Consider the following 25,086-nt stretch of genomic DNA (forward strand, 5'->3'; position numbering starts at 1 on the left):
ATAATTAAATAAATTGTGCTTTATAATTGTTCTCGCTATCTTCCGTGGAAATAATGGCATGGAAAAAATGTTGTTTAATGTTCATCAAAAACGATGTAGCCTTAGCAATCGAAAAAAATTAACAAACTGTATATTGATAGATTGACACATTAACAAACATTCAGACCCGCAATGTATTTTTTGCAAGTTCTATAAAATGTAGACTCAATAAGTGAATTTTTCCGTTTGGGGTACTAGTATTTTGAATCACATGTGTACGCTATGTGTACATGTACATACAGATTAATAGCCATATAGATAAACACTTTCAGTGTTGAATTTTTAAAAGATATTTTGTACATGCAAAGCAATGCAATGCAAGGGCTATTAAATTCGAACAATGTACATACGGTAGGGATCGAACTGATACTGGTTCTGCTTGTTCTACAAACAGCGAATAAAATGCGAAGTATTAGGGTGTTATTTTTTAAACAAATAAGTATTGCTCTCTTAAAACCTTGCATTACTAAACAAAGTATTTCATCGGAAGCATTATTAGTTACCTTAGCTGCATATATGTAGCTCTCCGTCTGGAAAAATTGAGTACCATCCGAAATTTTTCATACAAGGGCTGTACAGACTTGCAGCTAACATTACCTTAGAATTTCCCGCTGTTCATAAATTCATTAAAAGACGTGCAGATTCAAGTGGTTATATGTCGTTTGAAATGGGATATATGATGTCTATTTATATTATTTTAATTAAGGACAGACGAGACGTTCCTCAATTTTATATAATTTTCCTTGATATTTCATTCCTTATTTATTAACATTTAAACCTGTTAATTCCAAAAAAATTAGAGTACATTACCAGGCTCGTTTTGGAGCTAGAATATTTCGAACTTTCCTTAAAATAGCACGCAAAATGCATTTGAATGCTTATAAGTTAAGTCATACTATTTATTTTAATTTGAACACTTTATATCCAAACCAAAAAAAATCATATTACCTAAAAATTTAATTATGAAATAACAAAGTGGAAATCTTAATTCACATTGTGGAGATAGGAAAAAATGGAAGATACATGAAGGTCGCGTCTGACCTTAATATTATACAAGCAATAGCTTTCCAAAAAGCTTGCCTGACTTCCCAAATTTATTCAATGGAAGCATGCATGTATCAATTAGGCTATCTTATAAGAAATTAAATTTAATTTTCGCTGCGGATCATAAATTATTAAAATGAACGTGCAGAGTTTAGAAGCAATTTCAATCTTTTTCTTCGATCGAGTGCATGTACCTGTATATCACTGGAAATTAAATCATTTCATTATTTTAAATCATTTTAGGAATGTACATGTATCGAATAATCTCAAACAGCCAAATTGAAAATTGAATTTGTTATATATTAGATGCAAGATCAAAGACATTTTGTTATTTCTAACCATATAGGAAAGGATATTCAAACACGTACATGTAGCATCGTTATTTGAAAGTGTGTGTGTGTGTGGGGGGGAGGGGGGGGGGGGGGTAGGTGGGCAGCTTTATCCAAAAAAAATCGTGACAAGGAATTTAAAAAATGGGGAATTTTGAAAATCCTAATCCGTAGGTGGGAGGGGGTATTTACATTTTAACTTCAATTTAATTCAATTAGAATTACTTTATTCTTTGGTTCCATTTATTACATGCTCCGACAAAAGTGAAAGATCCATGATATCTCTATTTATTATATGACCAGTTAAGAAAATAGAGTGGGTAAGACCATCTACACATCATGTGCTCTTGCCTTACTTGGACTCGCCCACTAATCGGCGAGCCAAAATTATGAATGAGACGTATTATGGCGCCGAGTCTTTCTTTACCATTCACGCAACAGCTGAGATCTCAGATAGATCCATCGGCATAGATCCATTGGGAGGGTGTCAACTAATAACTACATATATTATACTTTGGATTGAATGTTTTAGAAGAAATCTATCCAATTAACATACACACTTAATTGACTAGCAATTGTTTGATGTACATTTACATTTGTACACGCGAGTGAAACCCTTTTCCAGATGAATGAAATCGCCCAATTGATCGAAAATCGGGTCACACGTACTCCACTTCGGCGAATTACTTGTACGTAGCCCCTCCAGTAAATATTCCAATTATATGAATTTATATTTGTTTTAATTAATCCAAACTGATGATTCTTTGTTAATGATGATAATCCAACACCAACTATTACTTACATTGTACTACTTAGACAATGTGTATCATCTTGTTGCGATGACACCTCCCTCTTTTTTTTTTGACCTTTCAAATATGGCAATCTATTTTTAAATCAGGATTACACACTTGCAATGTGAAAAGCCCTTTTAATTGAACAATCTTGCTCATTGTTGCTTATTACATCCCATATAACGTTTTCATCAATTATGAATATAAATGTTGACACATTAAAGATGCATCGTCAGGCAATTATTAATTCAAGCTTGTGGGTGCCCCCCAGTCTTGCGGAGTCTTGTAAATGAAATTTCCATTGAACTGAATGGATTTTTCCGTGAGGGTCGGGGTAGGTATAAAAACAAATTTAATCGTTCAAAGTTTTGAATTGTTAACAACGAAATATCAGATCGAATGTTTTAGAACGATTTATAAATCCAAAATACAGTCATTTTTAATCGGTTGACGCGTGAGCATATGTATTAAGTAGGCGGGCATCCTTACACCCTATTAATTGAAGACAAATGAAATCGCGTCCAGCAGAACTCCCTGGCATTTTAGTGTATGTTATTATAAATTTATGATTTTGTTTGTTAATAACAATTCAACATCAATCATTAATTAACAATGTACACTCTAGTACGCTAATACACAATTTTGTTGCGATGACCCCCCCCCCCCCCGGCCATTATACCTATTTTTAAATCAGGATTACACACGTGCTTGCATGTGCAGAAGACAATCTGGAACTTAACTGATAACTATATCATTTCTTTGGAAATTTATTTCTCCGTAAGCAAAAAAGTGTAGTAACTGATACATGCAATTGTGAAAACCATAGAGGAATGCATGATCTGCGCATAATAACTAACTGCTTGATACAATATTTCTTTTTTCCAACATGTTTTAAGTCAATAATAATATGAAAATATATGCTTGACTTCATAACGGAAATTGATCCAGATAAATATAATTATCAAAAATAAACCTAAAAAACAAACTACACTTTCATCCTTCACCCACAATATTGCCTTTTCGATATCGTGGTAGATCCGTGTAACAATCTATTAAGTAGGTGCTTGCACGACATAGAACCGGCTCTTGCTGACCAACGTTTTCATTAACACATATAAAGGAAAAAAAATATTTAGATTTTTTCTTGGATTTATTTTGATGTAAATAAAAAAGAGAAATAATTAGTTTTATAATATATATGCGATGTAAATCTTTTTTCCATGCAATATTTCGATAAAACAACGAAGAGTAGTATCTTGAAACTTCATTCAAAATTTTATTAGACCTTTAAATTGTAAAATGCTAACATTGAAAATTGTGCCCGATTCCTTTTGTTTTTAAGGTAAATCTTTATTGTTTAAAAAAAACTGATTCTTTGAGACAAAATAAATTGACATAATCAGTTTGACTTTCTCTAAGTGCAGTTCTGTAGCTCTTAGTCTGAAAAAGAATCGGATGGACGACCTAGGACCCAGATCGTCCATCCAAATTTCTTGAATGTTGCCATTTCTTTCGTACGCGGACGCATGTTGGCCGAATACTCACCGAGACTAAATGGTTCGTATTTTAAGTTTTAACTGCGTTTAAAGGTAATATTGGAATTCCGATAATTTTGAAAATGATTAATTAAATAAAAAGGGTTAAAATTACCGTTAAATTACCGGCATCGGTCTTCCCCATGCGCGAATCTAGAAGAGTAGGGTGAGGGTTCCAGACCCAACCCTAACCCCCGCAAAATTTCTTTCCATTACATGTACAATATAAAATTACAAAAATATGCCTCGGACATCCCCAGGCAAACTCAAATAACCGTCAGACACTCAACCCCCACCCCAGGAAAATTTTTCTTATCCGCGCATGCCCCTCCCCCCCCCCCCTCAAAAAACAAAATTATTCTTCAGAACCCCCTGTAAAATTTCGAGGATCTCCGCATACATTCTAAAAGATTCATTGGCCCTTGCTTTCGATTAAAAATACGAGTAAAATGTTTGGTCTTTTTACGTTCATACCGGGCATACCCACTGTGTGATTATAATCGTCGTCCATATTCTGTGTATATTGAGTCAATTATGATGATTAGATAAGTTTCTCAAAATAAAATGCACATGCAAAAAAACAACATGCGGCGAATCAAACTTCAGACAACTTTGAAAGATCTGTATTTGCTTATATACATGTACTTTGTTTCATTTACACAGTGTTTACACTTCTAATATTGCACCATGGTCGGGTATCAATTTTTGTATTACGTCACAAGTATGACGCAGCTACGACGGAAGACCTAATCGTTGCTTGCAACGAGCTCGTCTCTAGTTTTTATTATTATTCAAATAAGCCCTCTGAATACGACGTTTAACACACGCTTTCATCATTTATGAACCTAACTCCGTCACCTACATGATCTATGATACACCAGGGAATGAAGAAACATTAACAATTTAGTTTAAACTCAACTTGTATATAGGCCAAGTTAAAATAAGTAAAATCGGTGTATACAATTTAAATTGTATTTAATTTCATCAAAGTGAAATGATCGCCAGAATTAAAAAATGGGTCCTTGTAACAACAATCACAATGACCTTTTCAGAATGTATGGAAGCCGTTTGATTTCTGTCCTTACATATTAATAATATCATATCAATAATGAATATATTGATGATTTCATTATTTATTTATTACATTTTTAATAAATGTGGCATATTCTAAATACCGACATACCGTATATATCTGTAACCCTGTATAAGGCAAAAATTACGGCATGAGCGATTTGACGTTATCATCAAGTGTAGTGCATGAATGCTATTGCGGACTCCGACTGAAAAAAAATGTATTTATAACCTTAATAAAAAATAAATTACATGTGAAATGTTTCATCTTGACCTCTCTTAAAATTACCGAACACAGTAAATCATCGAATGGGCCCGCATGTCAGAAATATCGTTATTTTAGTGCACCCGTGAAAAAGTGTTAGCTGATTTCACACAATTATTATTGCATAAAATGAACAAGGTGTAATTTTGTTATGTTTGAACACATTCTTAAATTTAACCATTGTAAATTGTTGACATTTGATTGAAGTTTTTTGACATTCAAAAAATGACGCCATAACTGCACTTGATTTAAAACGGCGAGGAGTTTTCCGAAAGTGACGGAGTTGGGGTAGTGACGGAGTTAGGGGTTTGAAACATACAGTTGGATTGTGTTCATATGATGTTGGTGCAATATAGCCTTATGTATCATTTAAAAATGCCGCGGTAACTTGTGTTCTTATTAAACTCGAGGAAAGGCCTGAAATTTGCATGGACACAACCATCACCAGTTTTTAGACTTTATGAATAACAAATTTCAAGGTCGAATCAACAGGTCAAATGTCAAATTTGATGACGTCATCTAGGATTTTTATCAATTTATACATGTACCTCCGTCAAATATACTAAAGGTTAAATTTTCTTTATTATGATATATGTAAGAGTGTCATGACAATCATACTGTTAAATTTTATTCAAATTTGAAGTATACATTTTCTTTTTAGATAAGTGCTGCGAATTTAAGCGTTAGTTTTACATTATATCGCATCAGAAATTATTCTAATCGGGCTGAAAAATCAATTATTTTTCAATATTGAAAAAATAGTGATACATTAAGTTAACTTGACTTCTTGCAAGGAATTTCATCAAAATATCTAGGGTAGAAATAATTATACCCGGCCTCGTTATCGACATAGCTGTGTTAAAATAAAAACAAAAACAAAAAACCTTTTTTTTTAAAGCATACTGATCAAGATACATTAAACTATGAAAATTATATTTACAGTTCCATCAATCTTAGTCACATTAGCTAGTTTTATGTTTGTCTATAATGACAACAGACACTTGTTTCTGTGATAAAAATGCCGACATCAATAATACGCTGTAGGGTAAATTAACTTTTATTACAGAAACGAGTGTCCGTGCGCTGATGACACGAAAAACTTGAAATCCAAGGTTTCCAACGAAGAAAATTATTCGATGATTTTCATTATTTTAATATGCGTAACCAGGTACGTATATATATATCAGGATACTGTACGTCCCTACGGTATATCTTGATGATGTTCTGTATTTTAATTTTGAAAATTAAAACTTTGGTATCACATCTGTAATTGTTTTCACGGCTATAGGTACACCATACAGAGGGAAAAAAGGGCACACGATACGGCATTTTTTTTATTGCAATTTTCCAATACATGTATATAATTACAAAGTATCATGAGTTCATGCATGATATATATAGAAGTTAATGTAACCTACGTAACTTTCCCTATCGGTATAGGCCTATAGGAGAGTACAATCTCTTGATATATAGTTTGAATAAAAATATATGGCATTATCAAGCTATTGAGAGTAGCTTGATTAAGCTTTTTCGTCATACTATTTTTGTGTGTATTTTTTTCAGCATATGAAAGTAGATGTACGCAAAATACGAATAAGATTTGCATCGAATTAACATTATCCGCGGATTTGTGGTTTCTTTTCGTTTTGTGAAATTGCAAGTCCATATTTTAGACAATCTCACTCCCAAGATGGCATACAAAGTTTTTCGTCGAACAAGAAAAGTTTCTTGCATGAATATTCTTTAACATGAAAGGTAACTCATTTTGGTTTTATTCGAGTATTCATTACATAGCTTTAACTGTACTTTAATGCACTGCATTCTCTTTTTATATTTGGGGAAATTGCCGATCGCACATCAAAGTAAGCATGCTGAAAAAGTTTGTCGTGGTATTTCTTATTTTGTGCGTTATTGAGGATTTTGTAAGTCTGGGTATTATGCTTTTGAAAACAACGTTTATTCGATTCGTTCCATGATAAACCGATGAATGTTCAATTGTCGAAGTAAGCACATATTTATGTGAAATTTGATACTTTGTACATTATTCTTGCACGCATCATTGCCACATAGCGATATATGAACACTAATATGTTTTACGGTGTAACCGTTTGGAGGGCGAAGACAATATAAACGGGGCTAGATCAGTAGATGCCCTTTTAATCATCTTTGGCATCATAAATTGTTTTGTTTTGACTCTAATCTTATTGCTTATTAAATGTGTTCAAGCCCGGCCCTGATATTCTATAGACTATATATTCTGCCCCAGGTTACTGTCTCCATCACATTTTGACAATGTTATAGAAACGTACACAGGTAAAAGAAAAACAATTGAAATCCTTCATTAAATTTTTTTTTACTCATAGATTTTCACAGGAAAGAAAAATGTATCATTTGCAATACAAATCTCCATAGATTTTTATTTAACAGCCGCTTTTTCAGCCGAACAAGTCAGAGAGAGAGAGAGAGAGAGAGAGAGAGAGAGAGAGAGAGAGGAAATTCATATACAAAAACCTGTAAACAAATTTTCATTCTGATATGTAAATAAATATTGTTTGAACCCTGAAATATTTCTTCTTCGTAAGCCAAGGGTTTTTGATCCGCGCCACTCCTGGAGATCACAAACCCTTGGCTAGCAAAGGTAGGGATATTTATGAATAACTAATAATGAAGCAAAAAATCTTGGGACAGGTAAAAATTATTTTAATTATCAATATACATGTGTATTATTTTGATGTCTTATTGTCTAGTCTGAAGTAATTTATTATACATATATTGGATAATATCTGGCTGCAGGTACATGTAGTATCTACATCGCAGATCTCTGGATAATTTCTCAGCATGAAGTATTTTAACTTTTTACTTCGGACCCTTATTTTAATTGTATGCATAAAACATGAATTAAAGAGTAATGACGTATATTTTTAAAAAATAAGAAAATCAATTTATCTTGAGATTATTTTACTTGTATGGACAGATATTAATGTTCCATAAATTCACTAAAATTTGTCATCCAAACACTGAATTATTAAACATTCAATGATTGGTTTGTGCATTAAAACTAGAGAATTGAGGTAGTACCCTAGCTAATTCACATCATAAGGTGAAAATTATGTCCTTCATGTGTATTGTACATACCGGGGTGTATAATTTAATCTGAGTTTGTCTGACAAATGTCTTACATTTAGTGTTCAATGCATATTTGTGATTGTGAATGCAGATTAGTACTTCCTATTATAAATAATTTTTAAGTATTTATAATGCATATTACTCCAAATAATCTCCCTATTTGCTTTTATTTTTATGGCGGTTTGGGAGTAATTTGAACATTTATTGTATTTTTTTAATCATATACAAATGGTTTACACATTTTTTTTTTGGGGGGGGGGGGGGTGAATTAGAATGGGGAAATATTTTACAATGTGTCTGTCAAAGATTAGGATGTCTACAAAATTAAGTTTTGATTTTCTTTTGTTTTGTATTGAATTAGTTATTGGTCGTAACTTAATTTTTTTTTATTTTGATAATTAATTTTAATTCTGGGTACGAAATGACCTGGGTATGAGTATGTTAGGCTACGATTTGAGATGAAACCTAAAAAACGAAATTTCAAATTGAAAGTTGGAGAAAAGTCTTTGGTGTATTTAAATAGTAATCAGAAAGCAAATTTAATTCAAATACATGATGTTATATTTTAATAACAATGAATTAAAACTGCTTCACTGTTGAAACACGTTTTTTGGCCAATCAGATGTCCTGAAATTCATTTGATCGGATCTAATGCAACTGTTGAAAGTTGTAGGAAACGAAAATTTGTTTTCTTAAATTAGGAATTAATTTTTCAAGAACACATTAGGTAAGTTTGAATGTATTTATCACTCATTAAACAAAGCTGATAAATTATCACCAAACGTGAAGTTAGTACGAGATTCAAATTCAACATGGATGCCGGTGATGTCACTGCGCGTGAAGTTATTCTTTTTTCCTCCATATTGGAAAAGTTTTTCAACTTCATAGGTATAGAGTGTAATTTCTATTTTTAGACATATGTACACGTGTTGTCTATAGGGAGAGCTTCGCTCTCACGGGCCCTTCGGGCCCGTGAGAGGGCTTCGCCCTCTATAAAACATATTGAAACATTGTGTTAAAACTGAAAATATGTTTGTTATTGTGACTGAAATTCTCATAAATCATTTGAAAATTTAAAGGATTTTTTTTTTTTGGTGTGTGCTCTTCATTATTTCTTTCAAATGTATTCAGCATCGACATAGGTTAAACAGGTTGGGCACCAACCCTGTTCGGTGGTTTGAGTCCCATTAGGTGGTGTAATGCCTGATTGGTATACTTATTTTACCTACCAAATGGGACTGATTTTTTGTTCAACTCAAATTATGTTTTTCTGGGGGGAAAGTGCATCACGTTTACTTCCACAGCAAGTTCTTTGAATATTTGCTACATGATTAAACATTCGTACAAAAAATTCTGTGGGTCAATTTTTCTGCACATGTTTTTAAAAAGGCCAAAATGAAATGCATCCAGAAGTTGTGTATAAACAAAGAGTTTATGTCTTCAAAAAGAAAAAGATCAATTTAAGGTAGTACAAAACAGTATCCGAAAAACAAGCACTTCGGAAATCCTTGCGCAAGTCAAACGTTTACGAGATACAAATAAATGACGTACGTCACATTCTATGTGTATTATTATGACTTCACGCCGTGCAACTGTTAAAAAAATACACTATCACTAAGTGGGGGAGGGGGTTTAAACTTCTTTTTAAAAATACCTAGTGGTGGAATTGTTTTGGTATTTACATAATATTATTTACATATTCCAACAATATATATGATAGTTTTTCGTGGAATTTGAATGATAGGAATTTAAATAAAAACGGTATTTAGTTTGGCGAATAACTCCATAATAGGGCCTTCTTGCATATACTTTAATTGGACTGATTTTATTGGTACAAAAATTTATCAAAGTCAATAATTATTATTGTTTTAACGTTTAACATGTCTTAATTTCTTTGTTAAAAGATATTTGCCCCCAAAAAAATTTTGACATTTTTTTTAAATCATGTATTCTGATGAGCCTACGTTAGCCCTTTTTTAAAAGGGTGTCGGAAGCCATAGTTAAGACCTAGATTACGATAAAACTAATGGTGGAATGTTTTAAAAACTTTGTATACATATACAGTTCAGTATGATTAACATTTAGTGCAATTTTTAAAAAAAATGAATTATGGGAAAAATTTACGCTATCTGTTTTGTACTACCTTAATTCAACATGGCCTCATTCCCTTAATTTTGTAATATTTTCGATTCCTATCATCCGAGCAAGTGAAAAACAATGAAATCGGTGATCTCTCATTTCGGCCTTTTTTTTTTTAACATGGAGACCTGAGCCATAGAACTGTTCATGTTCTAATGTTGTTCATTTTCAATTTTATTGTTCTGTATTAAAAAATTCTATGTAAGGCCTAAAAAAAAAAGTTGTGTGTTTAGGGTAACCTGACCTAACCTACAAAAATGCCCTGATCCTACCATTTTTAGATGTCTGTTATAATCCGATTGTGAATTTTATTTTATTTCTATTAAAAAATCTGTTTTTAAATATGACACAAACAAACATTCTTAGGATTCATGCAGAAAAAAATATAAAATAAAAAAAAAATGCCTACCTACCTAACCTAATTTTTCCATCAGTGTAACCCTAAAAACACAATTTTTTTTGATAGGCCTTATTGTTTCAAAGCATCTAATGTATGTATGTGATTCAAAATTGTTCGAAGAAAAAGAAACAACCACTTTTAAGGAAGATGTAAAAGGATCATTTAGTTAATTTTTTTTTAAATAAAATTCAATTTCAGCATGACTTCACATTGGCTACCATACTGGAGATCAAAATTGCGAAATTCCTTCATTATCCTACCAATCTAATTTTATTATATTGGGCACTAAAATGTAGATAAGTATATACATGTAACATCAATTTTTACAGGCATTTGATTAAGCCTTCTTTTATTCATAATTGTAATGCATATATTGTAAAGATTTTCCCAATATATTTTTACTTTGAAATTGTATGCTCAATGAAGAAAATTGTCAAATATGGCTGCCAAGTGAATTAACACAATGAGAAAATATTAACATTTTAGTATAGAATGGGATGCGGTATTTTCCCACCAGAGGCAGTTGCCTTGATACATTAAGTTTAAGATTCAAATTTTGTTCTTAGAAATAAGCTGCTTTTAAAAATAATCCTGAAGTTATTGTACCCATCAGACCCAACCTAACAAGTATTGAACTAAGCTCATATGGCTTGATTTTGATATTAATTTTCGATTAGATTAGTACTTTAACATAATATATGATATTTTTTTCATCTCAGAATCATTATTCATAATAACAGAATATAAATGTACATTATTGAAATGAGAGGCAATAACATGATAAGGGTTGACAAGCTCATTTGTCTTCTGTGCATATCTGAGAGAGAGAGAGATTTGGAAAATTAAAATATTTATTGAACATCATAGAATCTAGGAGACATAAAGATGTACCAGTATTTATATATATGTTATTTTTTTTCTCTTTCAGATTCATGCAAGGAACTTTTTGCTCTGAAAAAACACTTCTGAGTTCAGTTTCCGGTATTTTCCCTTTTTCGCAACACTAAATCAGAAATCATGGCTGACGATGCAGGCCACAAAGCCATGTTGTACTTCCTGGAGATCCTGATGAACAGCCCCGCCCCCCTCACCATCAGTCAGCTGGCTGGGCGATTCGGAAGCAGAAACTTCACCTCAGAGATGAGGCAAGCTGCTGGGGGAAACGAAACTGGACTGAAGAAATTTCTTCAAAAATATCCTTCTCTTTTCACAGTAAATGGAAACTTGGTAAATGATCATTTTATTTTAGTTGAGAGAATTGTAACTATTTGTCATTGAGTGGAGAATTTTAAAGTCTCCCAAAAAATCTTTCACTTAGATGGAGCACACTATCAACTGTTTTAACAACAGTGATAGAATAATTGATCAGTTTATGGCTGTATCCTGCTAACAATTTAAATTTTGTTGAAATCTGGATCTCTTTTAGTTCTCTGAATTTTTATCTTTTACTATAATAGGTGTGCTTAAATGACGGAACAGCCTCACTTGGGAGTAACTTTCGTGAAAGCAGTCCTGCTTCGTCCACAGGTCTTCCAGAAGTTTCGGTGGAGACGGAGGCAGTCCAGTATTTCAGAGGTAAAATGATGAAGAAGGGCGAAAAGTGGATGCCAATCAACAGTCTGGCCGGGCACCTGTCCCAGGCTAGTGTTGAAATCCGGGAATGTGTCGGACCACAAAGTGAATTCAGAGATTGGCTCTTGAGACATCCTCTAATTTTCGAAATTGAGGGAGAGAATGTCAGCCTAAAAGATAACATCACATACAGTGCTATCAATCCAAATGCAGAAGCCATCGAAGACGTAGAATTGAAGTCTAGGTTTAACCAGGACAAAGAGCAGTTTGTTCCACCTATCACCCCAAAGAGCAAACGCAGACCCAAGTCTTTGGACATGCTGGAACCTAGGTCCCCTCTCATGTCCCCAAGGTCACCAATGGTCAACAAAAATCTCCCTACCCCCAGCCCCAACCCCAGGTCTGGACCAGCTACAATGACTGCTAATGAGTACAAGGCTGTGATGTTCATTAAAAGCATCATAGAGAAGAAGGGGGATATGAAGCTAGCTGCTCTTACCGGTCATTTTAGCCAGGCTCCAGAGAGTCTAAGGAACACCATTGGTTGGACTAAGAGTGATCTGAGTAAATTCCTTGCAGATCATGGTAACATCTTTACCATTACTGAAGATGAGGTGGTGTCTGTCATTAAGAATGCAAGGCTTAATGTTATAATTACAGGCAGCCGACCTCAAGTTAGCCCCAAGCCTGTCGTCACGGCCAGAAAGGGGCGAATATATCACATTGCCAAACTGTGGGGCATTATTGATCTTGGTCGTCATGAGCATGTCTTTATCGACAGAAATATATTTGGAAAGCACATTGACGACCTGAATAAGGTTTTGACTGTTGGAGAGATGGTTTGCTTTGATGCAATTCCTGCCCCCAAAGGCAGCAGAGCTAGATGGAGAGCCACGAAGGTTTGGAAGGAGAATGAGTCCATAGAGGATCTGATAGAGAAGGTTGCCACAAGGCTACAGCTGCCTATAGATGGCATTCCTTACAAGGAGCCTCCTAGTCCTATAGCTAACATTGATGAAGAAATGCGTAGGATTATTCCAGAGTTAAATGATAGCAGTATTACAGCTGTGCCTATAAGTGTGGGCGGAATCAAATACGCCTTTGCTGATGCTGTTCCAAGTGGAACGGGGGTCGTTCCAGTTTGGAACTTCAAACATGCAGAGCTTGAAGGCATGAAAGATGTTGATGATTTAGATCTAAGTGATGAAAACGAATCTCCCAATCTGTCGATGGTGGCTGAGAGGTATTACATGAACAGATCTGTGCTGGGGGACAGCCCAAGGGAGGAAAAGTCCCTCACAAACGGCCACATCGACGAATCGGTGCTGGTATTAGCAAATGACGAAAAGCCACAAGAAGCCCCTGCCTCCCCCGTGAAGAAGACAGCTGAGGCAGGGTGTCAGACAATCGTCACCGGGGAAGTTCTTGCCACTCAGCTTTTTCATGAAGAGTTCTGATCACGTTTTGGTCTGTACAAGCACACGTAATGAGATTTGTACCTTCACGAGCACTGGTTTCTTAGCTGAAACGTGAATATTGAGGTTTTTGTGCAATGGATATTTATTTTATTTGTTTTTAAGCCCTCTGTCTTATGTCTGGTGATTGTGCACCAAGGATCGCGACCAGAGTTTTGGAATGGTTTGCTTATGGTTTCTATTTATTATTATATTTTACTATAAGAATTTTTACCTGTATGGTTTGTGCTAGTAGTGATGAGGAAGTTTTGTGCATCAGTGTTCATCCTTTACACTTGTTGGTTTTTTTTTTACCTCTGGTAATTTTTTTCTATTGCTTCCATTAATTTAAATGATGTTTTACTTTACATGCATTGTTGTTATAATATTGATAAAACCTTAATCAATTTTGGTAAATTTTCTTTTAAGAAATTATGGAAGTATGAATTTTGATAAAAACCAGCTTAATTTGTCATATTGTTTTTTGTTGACATGGCCACAACGAAATTCCATGCCCAACATCTGTAAAAAAAATTGTAACAATTTCAGTGAATTGGGAATGGTATGTGATTTTTGACTGCTAACTAAAGAGATGCTAATCCAATCTTGGAGGATGCAAACCCTCATTTGTTGTATTTTCAATCAATTTTGTGCTCGTTTCATGCCATTATTTGTGTGCTATTCTGAATGGACATTACCATTGAACTTTTGTGCCTTTGTCTCTGCATTCAAAGCATTTTAGTGACATGAGTATTGAAAATTAGTTTTTCTCATCTATCAAGATTATTTTGAGGGCTAGTTAGCTAGACCAGTTCCAAACGTTTGCATGCTCTTTAGGATTGCAGGTGTCAAGATTTTGTGGATTTAACGTAGTGTTCGTATCATAAGGAAATTTGCCTTTTGGTTGTGATACACTTGTTCCAGTAAACTATTCAGTTTCATGTCAACAAAGCTGTGCATTGTTAGGTATTGTACATATGCTAGTTTACAACTGTTTTCAGTGCTTATGCAAATCAAACCCATTCTCCACAGACAAGGTGAGATAACTGCGGAATGAAATACAGGGTATGAATGTGGGGCAGTGTGTTCTGGTGCAGTATATTTATTTTTATAAGGATAATCGATTTATATTAATTAAAAACACCTCAATTAGTATGGCTGGAGCTTCATCCCTAGAGATTGACTTGTTGTAGAAGGCTGTCTTTTCAGAATCAGATATGCAATTTTACATTAGTGTCACATTGTGATCAATGTTTTGTATCATTTTTTTTTAAACGTACACTTTTAGAAGTGTTACTCTTGAAAAGAGAGGTATATGGCTGTATATTTTTAATAATAATAATTTTTTACTGTATATTCATCTTTTAATTATTTATTGGAATGTTTACTTCTTTGATAAACATGTTTATCCACTTGCTTTGGAAGCAACCTTTTATTATATAGAGCTGATCATCACAAATTTCAAGTGAAGTAAGCAAATATTTTAGAAATTTACTCTGGTTTTAAATTAAAATGAATTTTTTAATACATGTAAATCTCTTCTTGATTGTACATTACATTTTTCACTGCCTTGTGCTGTTTCATAAGCTGAGGAGTCAGCTTTTTTTAATTTCTATGTTCTGACTTCTTAATAATTTTGTTCAGCATTCTAACCTTCAGCCTGTATGGTGAATTGTATTCATGTTGTCAGGTTTTGTAAAGAAATGGTTAAAATTGAAATAATTTTCTTGATATGTTTTAACGATGAAGTGTGAGTGTGCAATTTCTAAACTTATTTACATGGTTCCTCGTCTTTTATGACTGCCATATCAAATTTTTTTTCAGTGTCAAAATTAAATAAATATTTGTACAGTGCATCATATGGTACTCTGTAAACGCAGGGAAGATATTAATTTTTTAATCGCTGTCTCTCAAAAATCAGAAAAAAATATGATAACAAATTGCTAATACCTCGTTCATAACAATAATGCAATTTCTCTACTCATCTAATTTTTTTGTAAGATTGGTTGGTTGTGCCTCAGAGACATTCAGTATTCATGATAGATGAGTTCAGGGGTTGGTAGACTCACACACTCAAATCTAGTCATCCCTGATGACCAAGGGGAATTTCGAAAGAAGACGAACCCTGTTTCGAGAAGCCTTCTAAATTGTCTTCTTTGAAAACCATTCTTTTTTTTCTGGAAGGCTTATGTGATATTAAAATTTACAGCATAATCCATGCTTGACAATATTTCATGTTACTTTATAATTTGATTTTAAGAAATTGAAAGATGATTTATTTTATAATAAATTAAATTAGAAAAATAGAACAGATTAGTTGGTCAGAATTCAATTTTTTAGCCATATTGTATCGAAGTTAGATTTGTAAAAAAAAAATCGAATTTCATGACGATTGTCAATTTCAATTTAAATTATGTAGAACTATTGGACATAATGTAATCAAGACCACTGCATATTTTGTAATTATAGTTAACTCATATATCTCTGTATCTCAGCTACCTCATATCTCGTAAATAAAAAACTTTGAAAAATATTGTATCACTACCAACCAAAGAAAATGTAGTACATGTAATTACTTTACTTATTCCTGTATAATCTGGGGTTTTGTAACAGTTATATTGATTATTATATTGATTATATAGAAAAATAAGAAAACAGTTTGACCAAAGAGAATTGGAAAATTGTCTGATATTTACCGTCTGTTTATAAATTATCTCATTTTTCTTTCTCCATTGTATTTTTTTTTCAAAAACCACACTTTTGGTCCAAACCAACGTCTGATGTACATATGGTGTTAAATTGTATTTGCAAGCATTGAATAAAAATGACAAAACTTGGAATTTATACACCGTGTTTGTCTGTGGGTTTTTTTTCCAAGCGGTACAATTTCCACTTCCGGTTATATTGATAAGACTTGAGTGACCCCCCCCCCCACCACCACCACCACCACCACCGTACGATATCCTAGGATTAAGAGAGATTCAGTGATGTTATTTTTTCCCCAATTATAAATGAGATTCTTTCTTAAGGAGCGATGGATAATTTTAGGGAGAATTGATGGAATTTCATTTACTTCTTAATATAATAAGTTGGTGGAGAAATATGACTAAAATTTGTACCAAAACAGGACTTTGTACCATAGATATGAGTGGATCATTAGTTCACAGATTTGGCCGCTAGTTTGATTTTAACCATACACTGCTATATCATGCTGAAGATCGGTTAAAAGCAGTTTTACAATTTTTAAGAACATGATTATTCAAACTGAGACTTTTTTTTGTCAAACTTAGAGTGAACAACAATAGGTTTTCTGAAAACGTACAGGATTCAATTGCGTACATTGTATCAAAATATATCAAATACATGGAGCAAATAAAAAGAAAAACACTTAGCTTAAGATGAGCATCTTTTTATGATTTTTCATTAATTTTATTTCACTGGACAAATAGAACCATTTTAAAAAGAGCTTGGACTTTAAGTATAGTTGTGTCAAACGCCATGTGACGAAGGCCTGTCTATTTCATTATAGGCCACTCAGCCAGGATATGTCTGGATTTTGAGCGAAGACTACGCAATCGGTGTAGATTTCACTTGAAACCAGCGTCATTTTCACTTGTTTTGACGCAAGCAATAGATTGTTACATCCTTCTGAAAGTCCAAGGTCTTGTTCATTCTAATGGATCTTATTCACCAGGATACTTGATTTTGAATTTTCAATTCAATAAAGGGACCAATGAATAAGGAGCTGTGTAGTTTTTGTGACGGGATTGTTTTAAGAGTATATGATAAAATTCCTAATATACAGTGTATATGCCATATCCACACGCACAACATTGAGTATAAGCCTCTGAATATCGCATGCCTTTTATGAAATAATACTTAAAATGAAACAAGTGCAGTCATGCCTTTGAAGCAATTTTAGTGGCTCGCGATCAACTATGATCAAACTTTACAAACCTGTGCTTCTCAGAGCAAACAACGTACAAAAAGCAACTAATATAACGGAAGATAAAATGTCTACAAAAGAAGAATCGTTTGAAACATTGTTAGGAGGGGACGGGTCAAACGGAATGTATTTATAGTCTGCCAGAGACAATATGTCATCTCTGAAAGAGCTGTCCTTTCGAACAAACACGGGAGGTAAACCAATAGGTGCATTTACAGTTACCATCCCTGGGTTCATGTCAGTTTTATTCCACAGATAAATCCACTTATCATTTGGAAGGTATACGTCTTTTTTCACGACATTTGGGTGAATAACGGGGGCTACAAGTATATCGGCGCCATACATATATTGGTACTTTATATCAAATGTCTTTTGATCCCCTGGATACATGAGAAACAAGGGTCTTTGAAGCGGGAGACCGGAAGTGACGTAATCATCCATGGCGACAGACGTGTAGTTGGACAAAGCTTTGTGCTGATCAACCAAACGCTTGAACAGACGGAGAATGGTGACAGAACTGTACATCTGAACATTGTAAACTGGCTGATTGCCTGCAAATAAACGAAACTCCAGAAATCAAATGTACGATCGCGACAATTGAATGATTAGTGTGTTAGACCTTGGTAACGGATACCGGCGTTGTCTCTTTAAACCTTGTTATAGGACGTGTAATGGATGCTGTGAAAGATATGCTGGATAAATGCAATGCAGTATCATGACTTGGATAATTCTCACACGCCGTACCTTCGTGCGTCCTCATTACTGGCGAGAACACGGCCATTTCAGCAGACCTGAGCAGTAACTCCGCCGACCTTTTCAGACCCAAGGCCCCAAACGTGGTGTACAGACCGATGTCAATGTGGGTCATACCTATCCCACAGAGACCCGAGGACAGGGCCGAGGGGACCACGGAGGGGAGGCCGTCACCCTCGCTCCAATCCACGTTCTGGTCACCAAGCCACATCAAGGTCGTGAAGTTTGAAGTACCTGAAATAAACAGTTTACTATTCAACGTGTATCGGGAATGTAAAAGTATAGACTAGTATAACTTGGAGAAAATCCACATCCACCAAGGAAAAGGAAGATGTTTTATTTTGGCAATTTGTTCTCAAGAATGGCACATTTGAATGGCAGATATAGTGGTTAATCTATTATTGCACGTAGTGCTTCATTCGTATAGGTCACGAGTGAGCTCTATTTACCTGTATGTCCAGCCCGCATCCAGAACACCACCTCCCCCTCCTTTCCCGACTCCTGGACAGCCTCCCGATTTAACTTGGCCCACAGAACCGGCCAGTGATTGTGGAACATTGCCCCAGAGCCTCCCTTCAGCATGGCATCGACAGGAAGGTACTCCCCGAAATCTGCCATCCACCCGCCAATACCAAGGTCTATTATATTCCTCTTGATTTGGTCTTAATATTGAACTCGTTATTAACATTAATCTGCATGGATTTCGCATAAAAAAGGAAAATTTCATGTTATATAAAAACATAACGCTAAGCGTTGTTAATTTGGACACAATATACATGTACATATTAAGCAATGAAAAAGTTGCATTAGTATGGACAGCCAATAGATATGACTGCTGTTTAGTCAGTTAGCCCACCTTTGTACCAGTTGTAGGCGGCGCCATCGGTGAGGTCCACGATCCCACAGAAGAATTCGCCAAAGTTAAAGAGATAGGTCTGACCGGTCCTGTTTTTGACGAGGTAATCATTCTTCTCTGCCTCCTTGAAGAGAGGGCCTTGGTTGTTAAGATTGGGGTTCATATACACAGTGACCCTCACGCCATCCTGCTTCAGTTCCTTGATTTTCTTGTCTAAATCTGGAATATGAAATGAGCTTTGGTATAAGAACAGTATTGTTATAACACAGGAAGGTACTCAACAATGTGTAGCTTTTGGTGTTGTATCCTGTTAAATCTAACGGTATTGCATGGTCTTCCGAGCAAAGGGGACTTTTCAAGCATTCATAACAAATTTTGATTTTACCATAATTGTTTTGAATGTACAATGTACCAAAGAAAATGAAGAGCATGAGGTTTAAAAGACCTGGTTGAAAAGAATTATTTCTTCGCATCTTACTAATACACTGACATCAGCTGATTTGACATTTGCTCACTGACCAGGGTACCTCGTGGATTTGACATTTGCTCACTGACCAGGGTACCTCGTGGATTTGACATTTGCTCACTGACCTGGATACCTCGTGGCATTCCATTGCCAGTTCCAGAACACTCTTTGGCCAAACGAAGTTCTGATGATCCCCGACCAGTCCTGGATCCACAGACCCCGGATGTTGACACCCTCGGCTTTGGCTTGCTGGTACCTTTTCATCATCTGGAGAAAAAGACATATATTCTTAGACTAAGTATTGAGAACTAGAAGAATATAGCACAGATTATTGATGTTATGATTTGTTAAGAGTTATTTTTACTTAATAATTGTTCAATACTGTAATTTAACTAAAACATAGTAGTTTTGCCATAAATCACGAATTTAAGTCTTCTGATAATATAACAATGTTAGAGAGCCTTGCATGTATATAGTAAGCCAGTATTCGGATACTTTTTACTTCTAACTTACGACGTCAGTCCCTCCCTGGACTCCCATGATGATACCATCATACACCCACTGAGGAAGTTTTGGCATTCGTCCAAACAAGGACGACAGGTTTCCAACCAACGGCTGAAAAGATGGCGAGGATTTGAAGTAGATGTCACCGAAGTCTCCATTGATGAACACTTGGTGAAAGGTCGGCAAGCTGAAGTCAAAGACCATGTAGCTGGTGGAGGTGAAGTGAAAGTAGTACTTCCGGGACGTGATGAAGGTGGGCTGGGGGAAGTAGGTGGTGGCGAAGTCTCCCCCACCCCCCGTCTGGAGGTCGGCAAAGAACGTGGTGTTGGTCCTCTTGTCTCGCCCAACACCTGAATGTATTTGTAAATTAAAGAAGAAAATACCTATGTTTGTATTTATATTCATGGGCATTAATTTTCGTTGATTTAATGACTGATTCAAAGATACGTTAATGCTAACATTAATACATTATGTTTTTAGAAACGCACTTTAGGGATGCATTTATTTTTGTAGATAAACTCAATAACGATATCCACAGAAGTTTGGTATTCAACGAATATTGATGAAACCACATAGCAATAGCAAGAGAAAAGGAAAAAACGAACGGAAAGATAAACATTGTAATCTTTTCCACTCCCCAAAGACGGCCTTATTAAGAACTTCATATTTTTATTTTCTAATGCAATACGTTTATGGAAATATAACAGTAAAGCAAACATGATCAAACATTTTATAATATTCCAATATTCAGTCATGTATAACTTGACTATGTACAACGCTTGTATCTGATTATGTTTTCAAACATTTGGGGTCGATGTCCGTATTTTGAGTTACTCTGAACTCAGTGACACGACAGTTATCTTGTGTCCCTGGGTCCTGTCTAATGTTTACGATATGTGGGTCATTAATTGTATTGGTAAACTATACAGGTGTATGGTAAATATTGTACGTGCTGGTAGTAGTTATCTGTCGCGTGATATCATAGGTGTACATGTGGTAATGTTTTACCGTTTCGTGAATAGCATTACACACGTCTGTGTAATGCCTGTTGCATTTGTCTGGAGGAGGTTCTTTTGGTTGGTTTATTTTTTTCTAATAAAAAATATTGCCAAACGAGAATGTGCATGCGTCTCTCATACTCAGTCATGTGTAAAATCATTCTTGGAGATCAAACCAGTATACAATACTATACTGTACTTCAATATAACTGTCAATATTTTGGGTAGTGATTCAAATGTTTACTAGTATGTATACATGAATGTTTGCAATGTCAAGTCACAAATATTTTGTTGTCTAATGGGGTTCTTTTCAAATTACCAAATACTAATGCAACAAGCCAAATGAAGACCGACTAGTCATATGTATTGTGTGACGTCAATGACCTGTATTTTGTGACGTCAGTGACCGAGTTCGTGTTGTTTTGCAGCGGTAAATACACCTGCTGAAAGATGAGTACGGTTCACATAGTTAGATCTGTGACAGCCAACAGATATATAAACATCTCTACGCACCAACCCACGGCATAGATTTAGCATTTCTATTGAAGAAAATATTGTAAATTTATAAAGTCTGAGGCCAATAAGATTCTTTTTTAATTAAATTGTTATGATATTATTCCTAGGATTATTTTCAATCGAAATGATTTATCAAGGATTTAAGAAACTGGTTTGCTGAATATTTGAAAGTTAAATTATTAATTATGAATCCTAAACTAGAATCTTATGCACGACCTAACTAATACAAAACCCATTGAAGTAGAATCTTCTGCGATAAAATACCGGTAGTCATATACAGAGCGCTAACATCTGTCAAATCTGTGGGGGTTCTTTCGTGGGAGTATATTTAGAAAAGAAACATGTAATTATATGTATATTAAGAGGGGATATGTAGAGAGAAAATATGTTATAAGTTCGTATGTATCTTAACTCATCACCAGTTATGTTATGATACTAGTAATATAAACTCTAACCTCTACTTCCCCTTTCAACTTCGTAGATTGTAATGCTGTTTGTCATGACTGTATCGGTATAATCCAACCAACATACACCAAATGTACCCGGCTATCAGTACTTTCAGTACTTTTATAATACTTTAAAAAGCTTTTTATAAACTTTATAAATGAGTAAACTAAACTATCTAGTGAATGTCTGTGATTTGATACATGAGTTATTCTTCTTATCGCAGGAGTGCAACACTTTAAGCTCAAAATTTAATGCAACACCTTAAACTCCAAAATTTTTAACTTTATGGTATTGAAGTGGACACGCACCTTGCTCTCGCGTCCATATTGGGTAGGTGAGGTCGTCGGAGCGTAGGGAAGAGAAGAACTCCAGCGAGTTGTAGGTCCTCTCCCTCAGGTTAAGGTGGGTGAACTGCTCACCCCCGCCGTAGATTTTGTCCGAGGGGGAGGCCGCCAGGACCACCCAGGTGTGGGTGTAATTGTGACCGACTTTATTAAATGATACGACTAGGTCCTGGTCGAGCTTTGTCTCAAAAGTAACCTGAACCTTTGCGAATAAAAGTATCAAGAGGAGAATGAATTACATTGTCCATCTTTACAACTTATAAAGAAAAATAATTCTGCTTAAGAAATTAAACCAAACTTAATTGGAAATCTTCCAATTGATTTAGGTCTTACTTGTAACATTAATTAATTGTCGTTGTAATAATACCAATTATTTAATAATTTATATGTATTTTCATTTATATCGTAAAAAAAATGCTGATGACAAACGAAGATTTACTGTGTAAATTCCGCCATCTGTGAAGTTATAAACGTCCGAGGTATTTGTTTTCTGGACATTTGAAAATCTCCGTAGTGCGATTTTTTCTTGTATGTAGTTTCTCACATGGAAGTTCCCTAAAGCTTCCACAAATACTGTCCTCCCCTGTCCAACATAAAACGCAGGTGACTGCAGGGTGTGGTTCAATACCTGTAAATAACAGAAATTGAACTGTATTAAGGAATCGTGATGATTTTCAAACAACTGTTGCTTAGTCAAGATTGTTAAATACATGTAATTAGTGTATTGTGTATTGTGATATTGTTGGTGATATATCTGTAGGAAGATCAAATAAAGTGAAATGGCTGTCGGAAGCTTCTTAGTATATAATAAAAGAAGCTTTAAAATTACAAATGTTAGTACATGTATGTAATATCTTCCTAGTATGTTGAACAGATCGCTTTATGTTGGTGCCTTAGCTGAGTCAAAGTAATTGTCTTTCAAAATTGTTTCTCAGAAATATTTACAAAAAATTCTCCATGTAAGCAAACGCTCGACTCATATTTTGTACGTGTATGCTGTGTTTTTTATGTTATCCCGGGCCTTAATCTCCAATTTGTCATTTTGACTATTACCATTACTCTTGAACATTGCAGACTAATTCAAACAAATGTACTCATGCATGATTATATAGGTGATTTTAGATAAACAACAAACCTTGCATTGCTTTCTTGAAGTTATATGTACATAAATCATTCACACAAGATAGGCAGTTCGTGTATTTACAAACCGATAAAATGCGGTCACAGCAAACAACTTATTCGTTGCCTGCTACAACACATTTACGTTTAGAGTAAAATGACTCAGAATTAGACTCCGTGTTTGGACACTCTTAAGATATTAACGAATTCGAGACACATGTGAAATTGGTTTGCTTGAGTTTGCTTGGTTGCTGGCCTTAGAGTTTAACATTTTTTATTCACTAACATCTTAAATCTAACTGACTCACACGGGTAAAGTTTCATTCAACAAAAGCATTATTGACCGGACCAATATCCATAGATTTACTATCACAATAAATTACTATCAAATTGATACACGCGGTTTTAACTATATAGGTCAGATATGAATGATATGAAGGGATATTGTCCAAATCCTCAAGAGCATCTGGAACATTTTGCACACTTACTACATCATAGAAAAGAGGCTTTTTTAAAAAAACCACTTTAATATATATACATGCATGCAGTACTTAACTTTACATTAACATGGTTTAATGAAAATCATTTTGAAGAAATAAAGTACTAGTATGTTTAAAAATATGTATATAATAAGCAAGGAATACTGTACTACGCTTACCGTGACGTCATTGATTTGAACGGTCAGTGATCCCTGTCCTTCTGTTATTACGTAATGTTTAGCAGCAGACGACAGTGACGTCAGCAGAAGCACTTCCAAAACCAGGCACCAATACACTTTCGAAATATAAATTTAATAAAACCTGTACCTTCCTTGATACAAGTATATATATATTCATAACCAAAAGCAAAGGAATTACGTTTGCTCTCATATCTGCTAATTCGTCGTATTTTAAGATAATTCGTTTAAAAATAGCAGCAAATAACATCATACACTTACCCGCCCACCAGCCCATGTCTGTAGACCGTCTGTGCCGGATCGTTAAGACGTCGGTTTACACCCGTTATCAACCACCTGTATTCACCTAGTTCACATCCGGGACTTATCTTTTTATGGATTACTGTTTCTTTGATTGTGTTTTTTATTTTAATTCAACTTTTTTGGATGATGGATGACAATAACAGTTATCATTTGTTACAATGTTATATACATGCTCCCTAAGTGCAAGATAAATTATGCCACCTTAGCAAACATTGGGGTTTTGAAATTATAATCAATTAAACTGTTCCTTATCGACGAACGCTGATAATTATTGACCTGATCAAGGACATGCGGTCACGACTTACGGCACCAGTGCAACTGCAATTATACTGAATTCAATACCATGTCATTTAGAAAATTTTGAATTAAGTGAGTAGCTGTGAATACAATATT

The 25,086-nt window shown here is 34.7% G+C and overlaps 2 protein-coding genes across 2 annotated transcripts; one reads left to right on the top strand and one right to left on the bottom strand.

Moving 5' to 3' along the window:
- Positions 1-6,703: 6,703 nt before the first annotated feature.
- On the top strand, positions 6,704-16,609 carry LOC105317617 (uncharacterized). The gene is made up of 3 exons (XM_011414314.4): positions 6,704-6,829; positions 11,668-11,966; positions 12,197-16,609. The coding sequence occupies exons 2-3, from the start codon at positions 11,757-11,759 to the stop codon at positions 13,766-13,768; spliced, it is 1,782 nt and encodes a 593-aa protein (XP_011412616.1). The 5' UTR covers positions 6,704-6,829; positions 11,668-11,756; the 3' UTR covers positions 13,769-16,609.
- Positions 16,610-17,613: 1,004 nt separating this feature from the next.
- On the bottom strand, positions 17,614-24,802 carry LOC105344450 (sulfoquinovosidase). The gene is made up of 10 exons (XM_034450067.2): positions 24,652-24,802; positions 24,373-24,488; positions 23,035-23,223; positions 22,560-22,797; positions 20,300-20,640; positions 19,912-20,053; positions 19,321-19,539; positions 18,914-19,126; positions 18,456-18,698; positions 17,614-18,262 (listed from the first exon to the last, which is right to left on the bottom strand). The coding sequence occupies exons 1-10, from the start codon at positions 24,665-24,667 to the stop codon at positions 17,715-17,717; spliced, it is 2,265 nt and encodes a 754-aa protein (XP_034305958.2). The 5' UTR covers positions 24,668-24,802; the 3' UTR covers positions 17,614-17,714.
- Between the last annotated feature and the right edge of the window lie 284 nt (positions 24,803-25,086).

The sequence above is a fragment of the Magallana gigas genome, chromosome 4 (genome assembly GCF_963853765.1).
Source record: "Magallana gigas chromosome 4, xbMagGiga1.1, whole genome shotgun sequence".
In the NCBI taxonomy this organism is placed as follows: domain Eukaryota; kingdom Metazoa; phylum Mollusca; class Bivalvia; order Ostreida; family Ostreidae; genus Magallana; species Magallana gigas.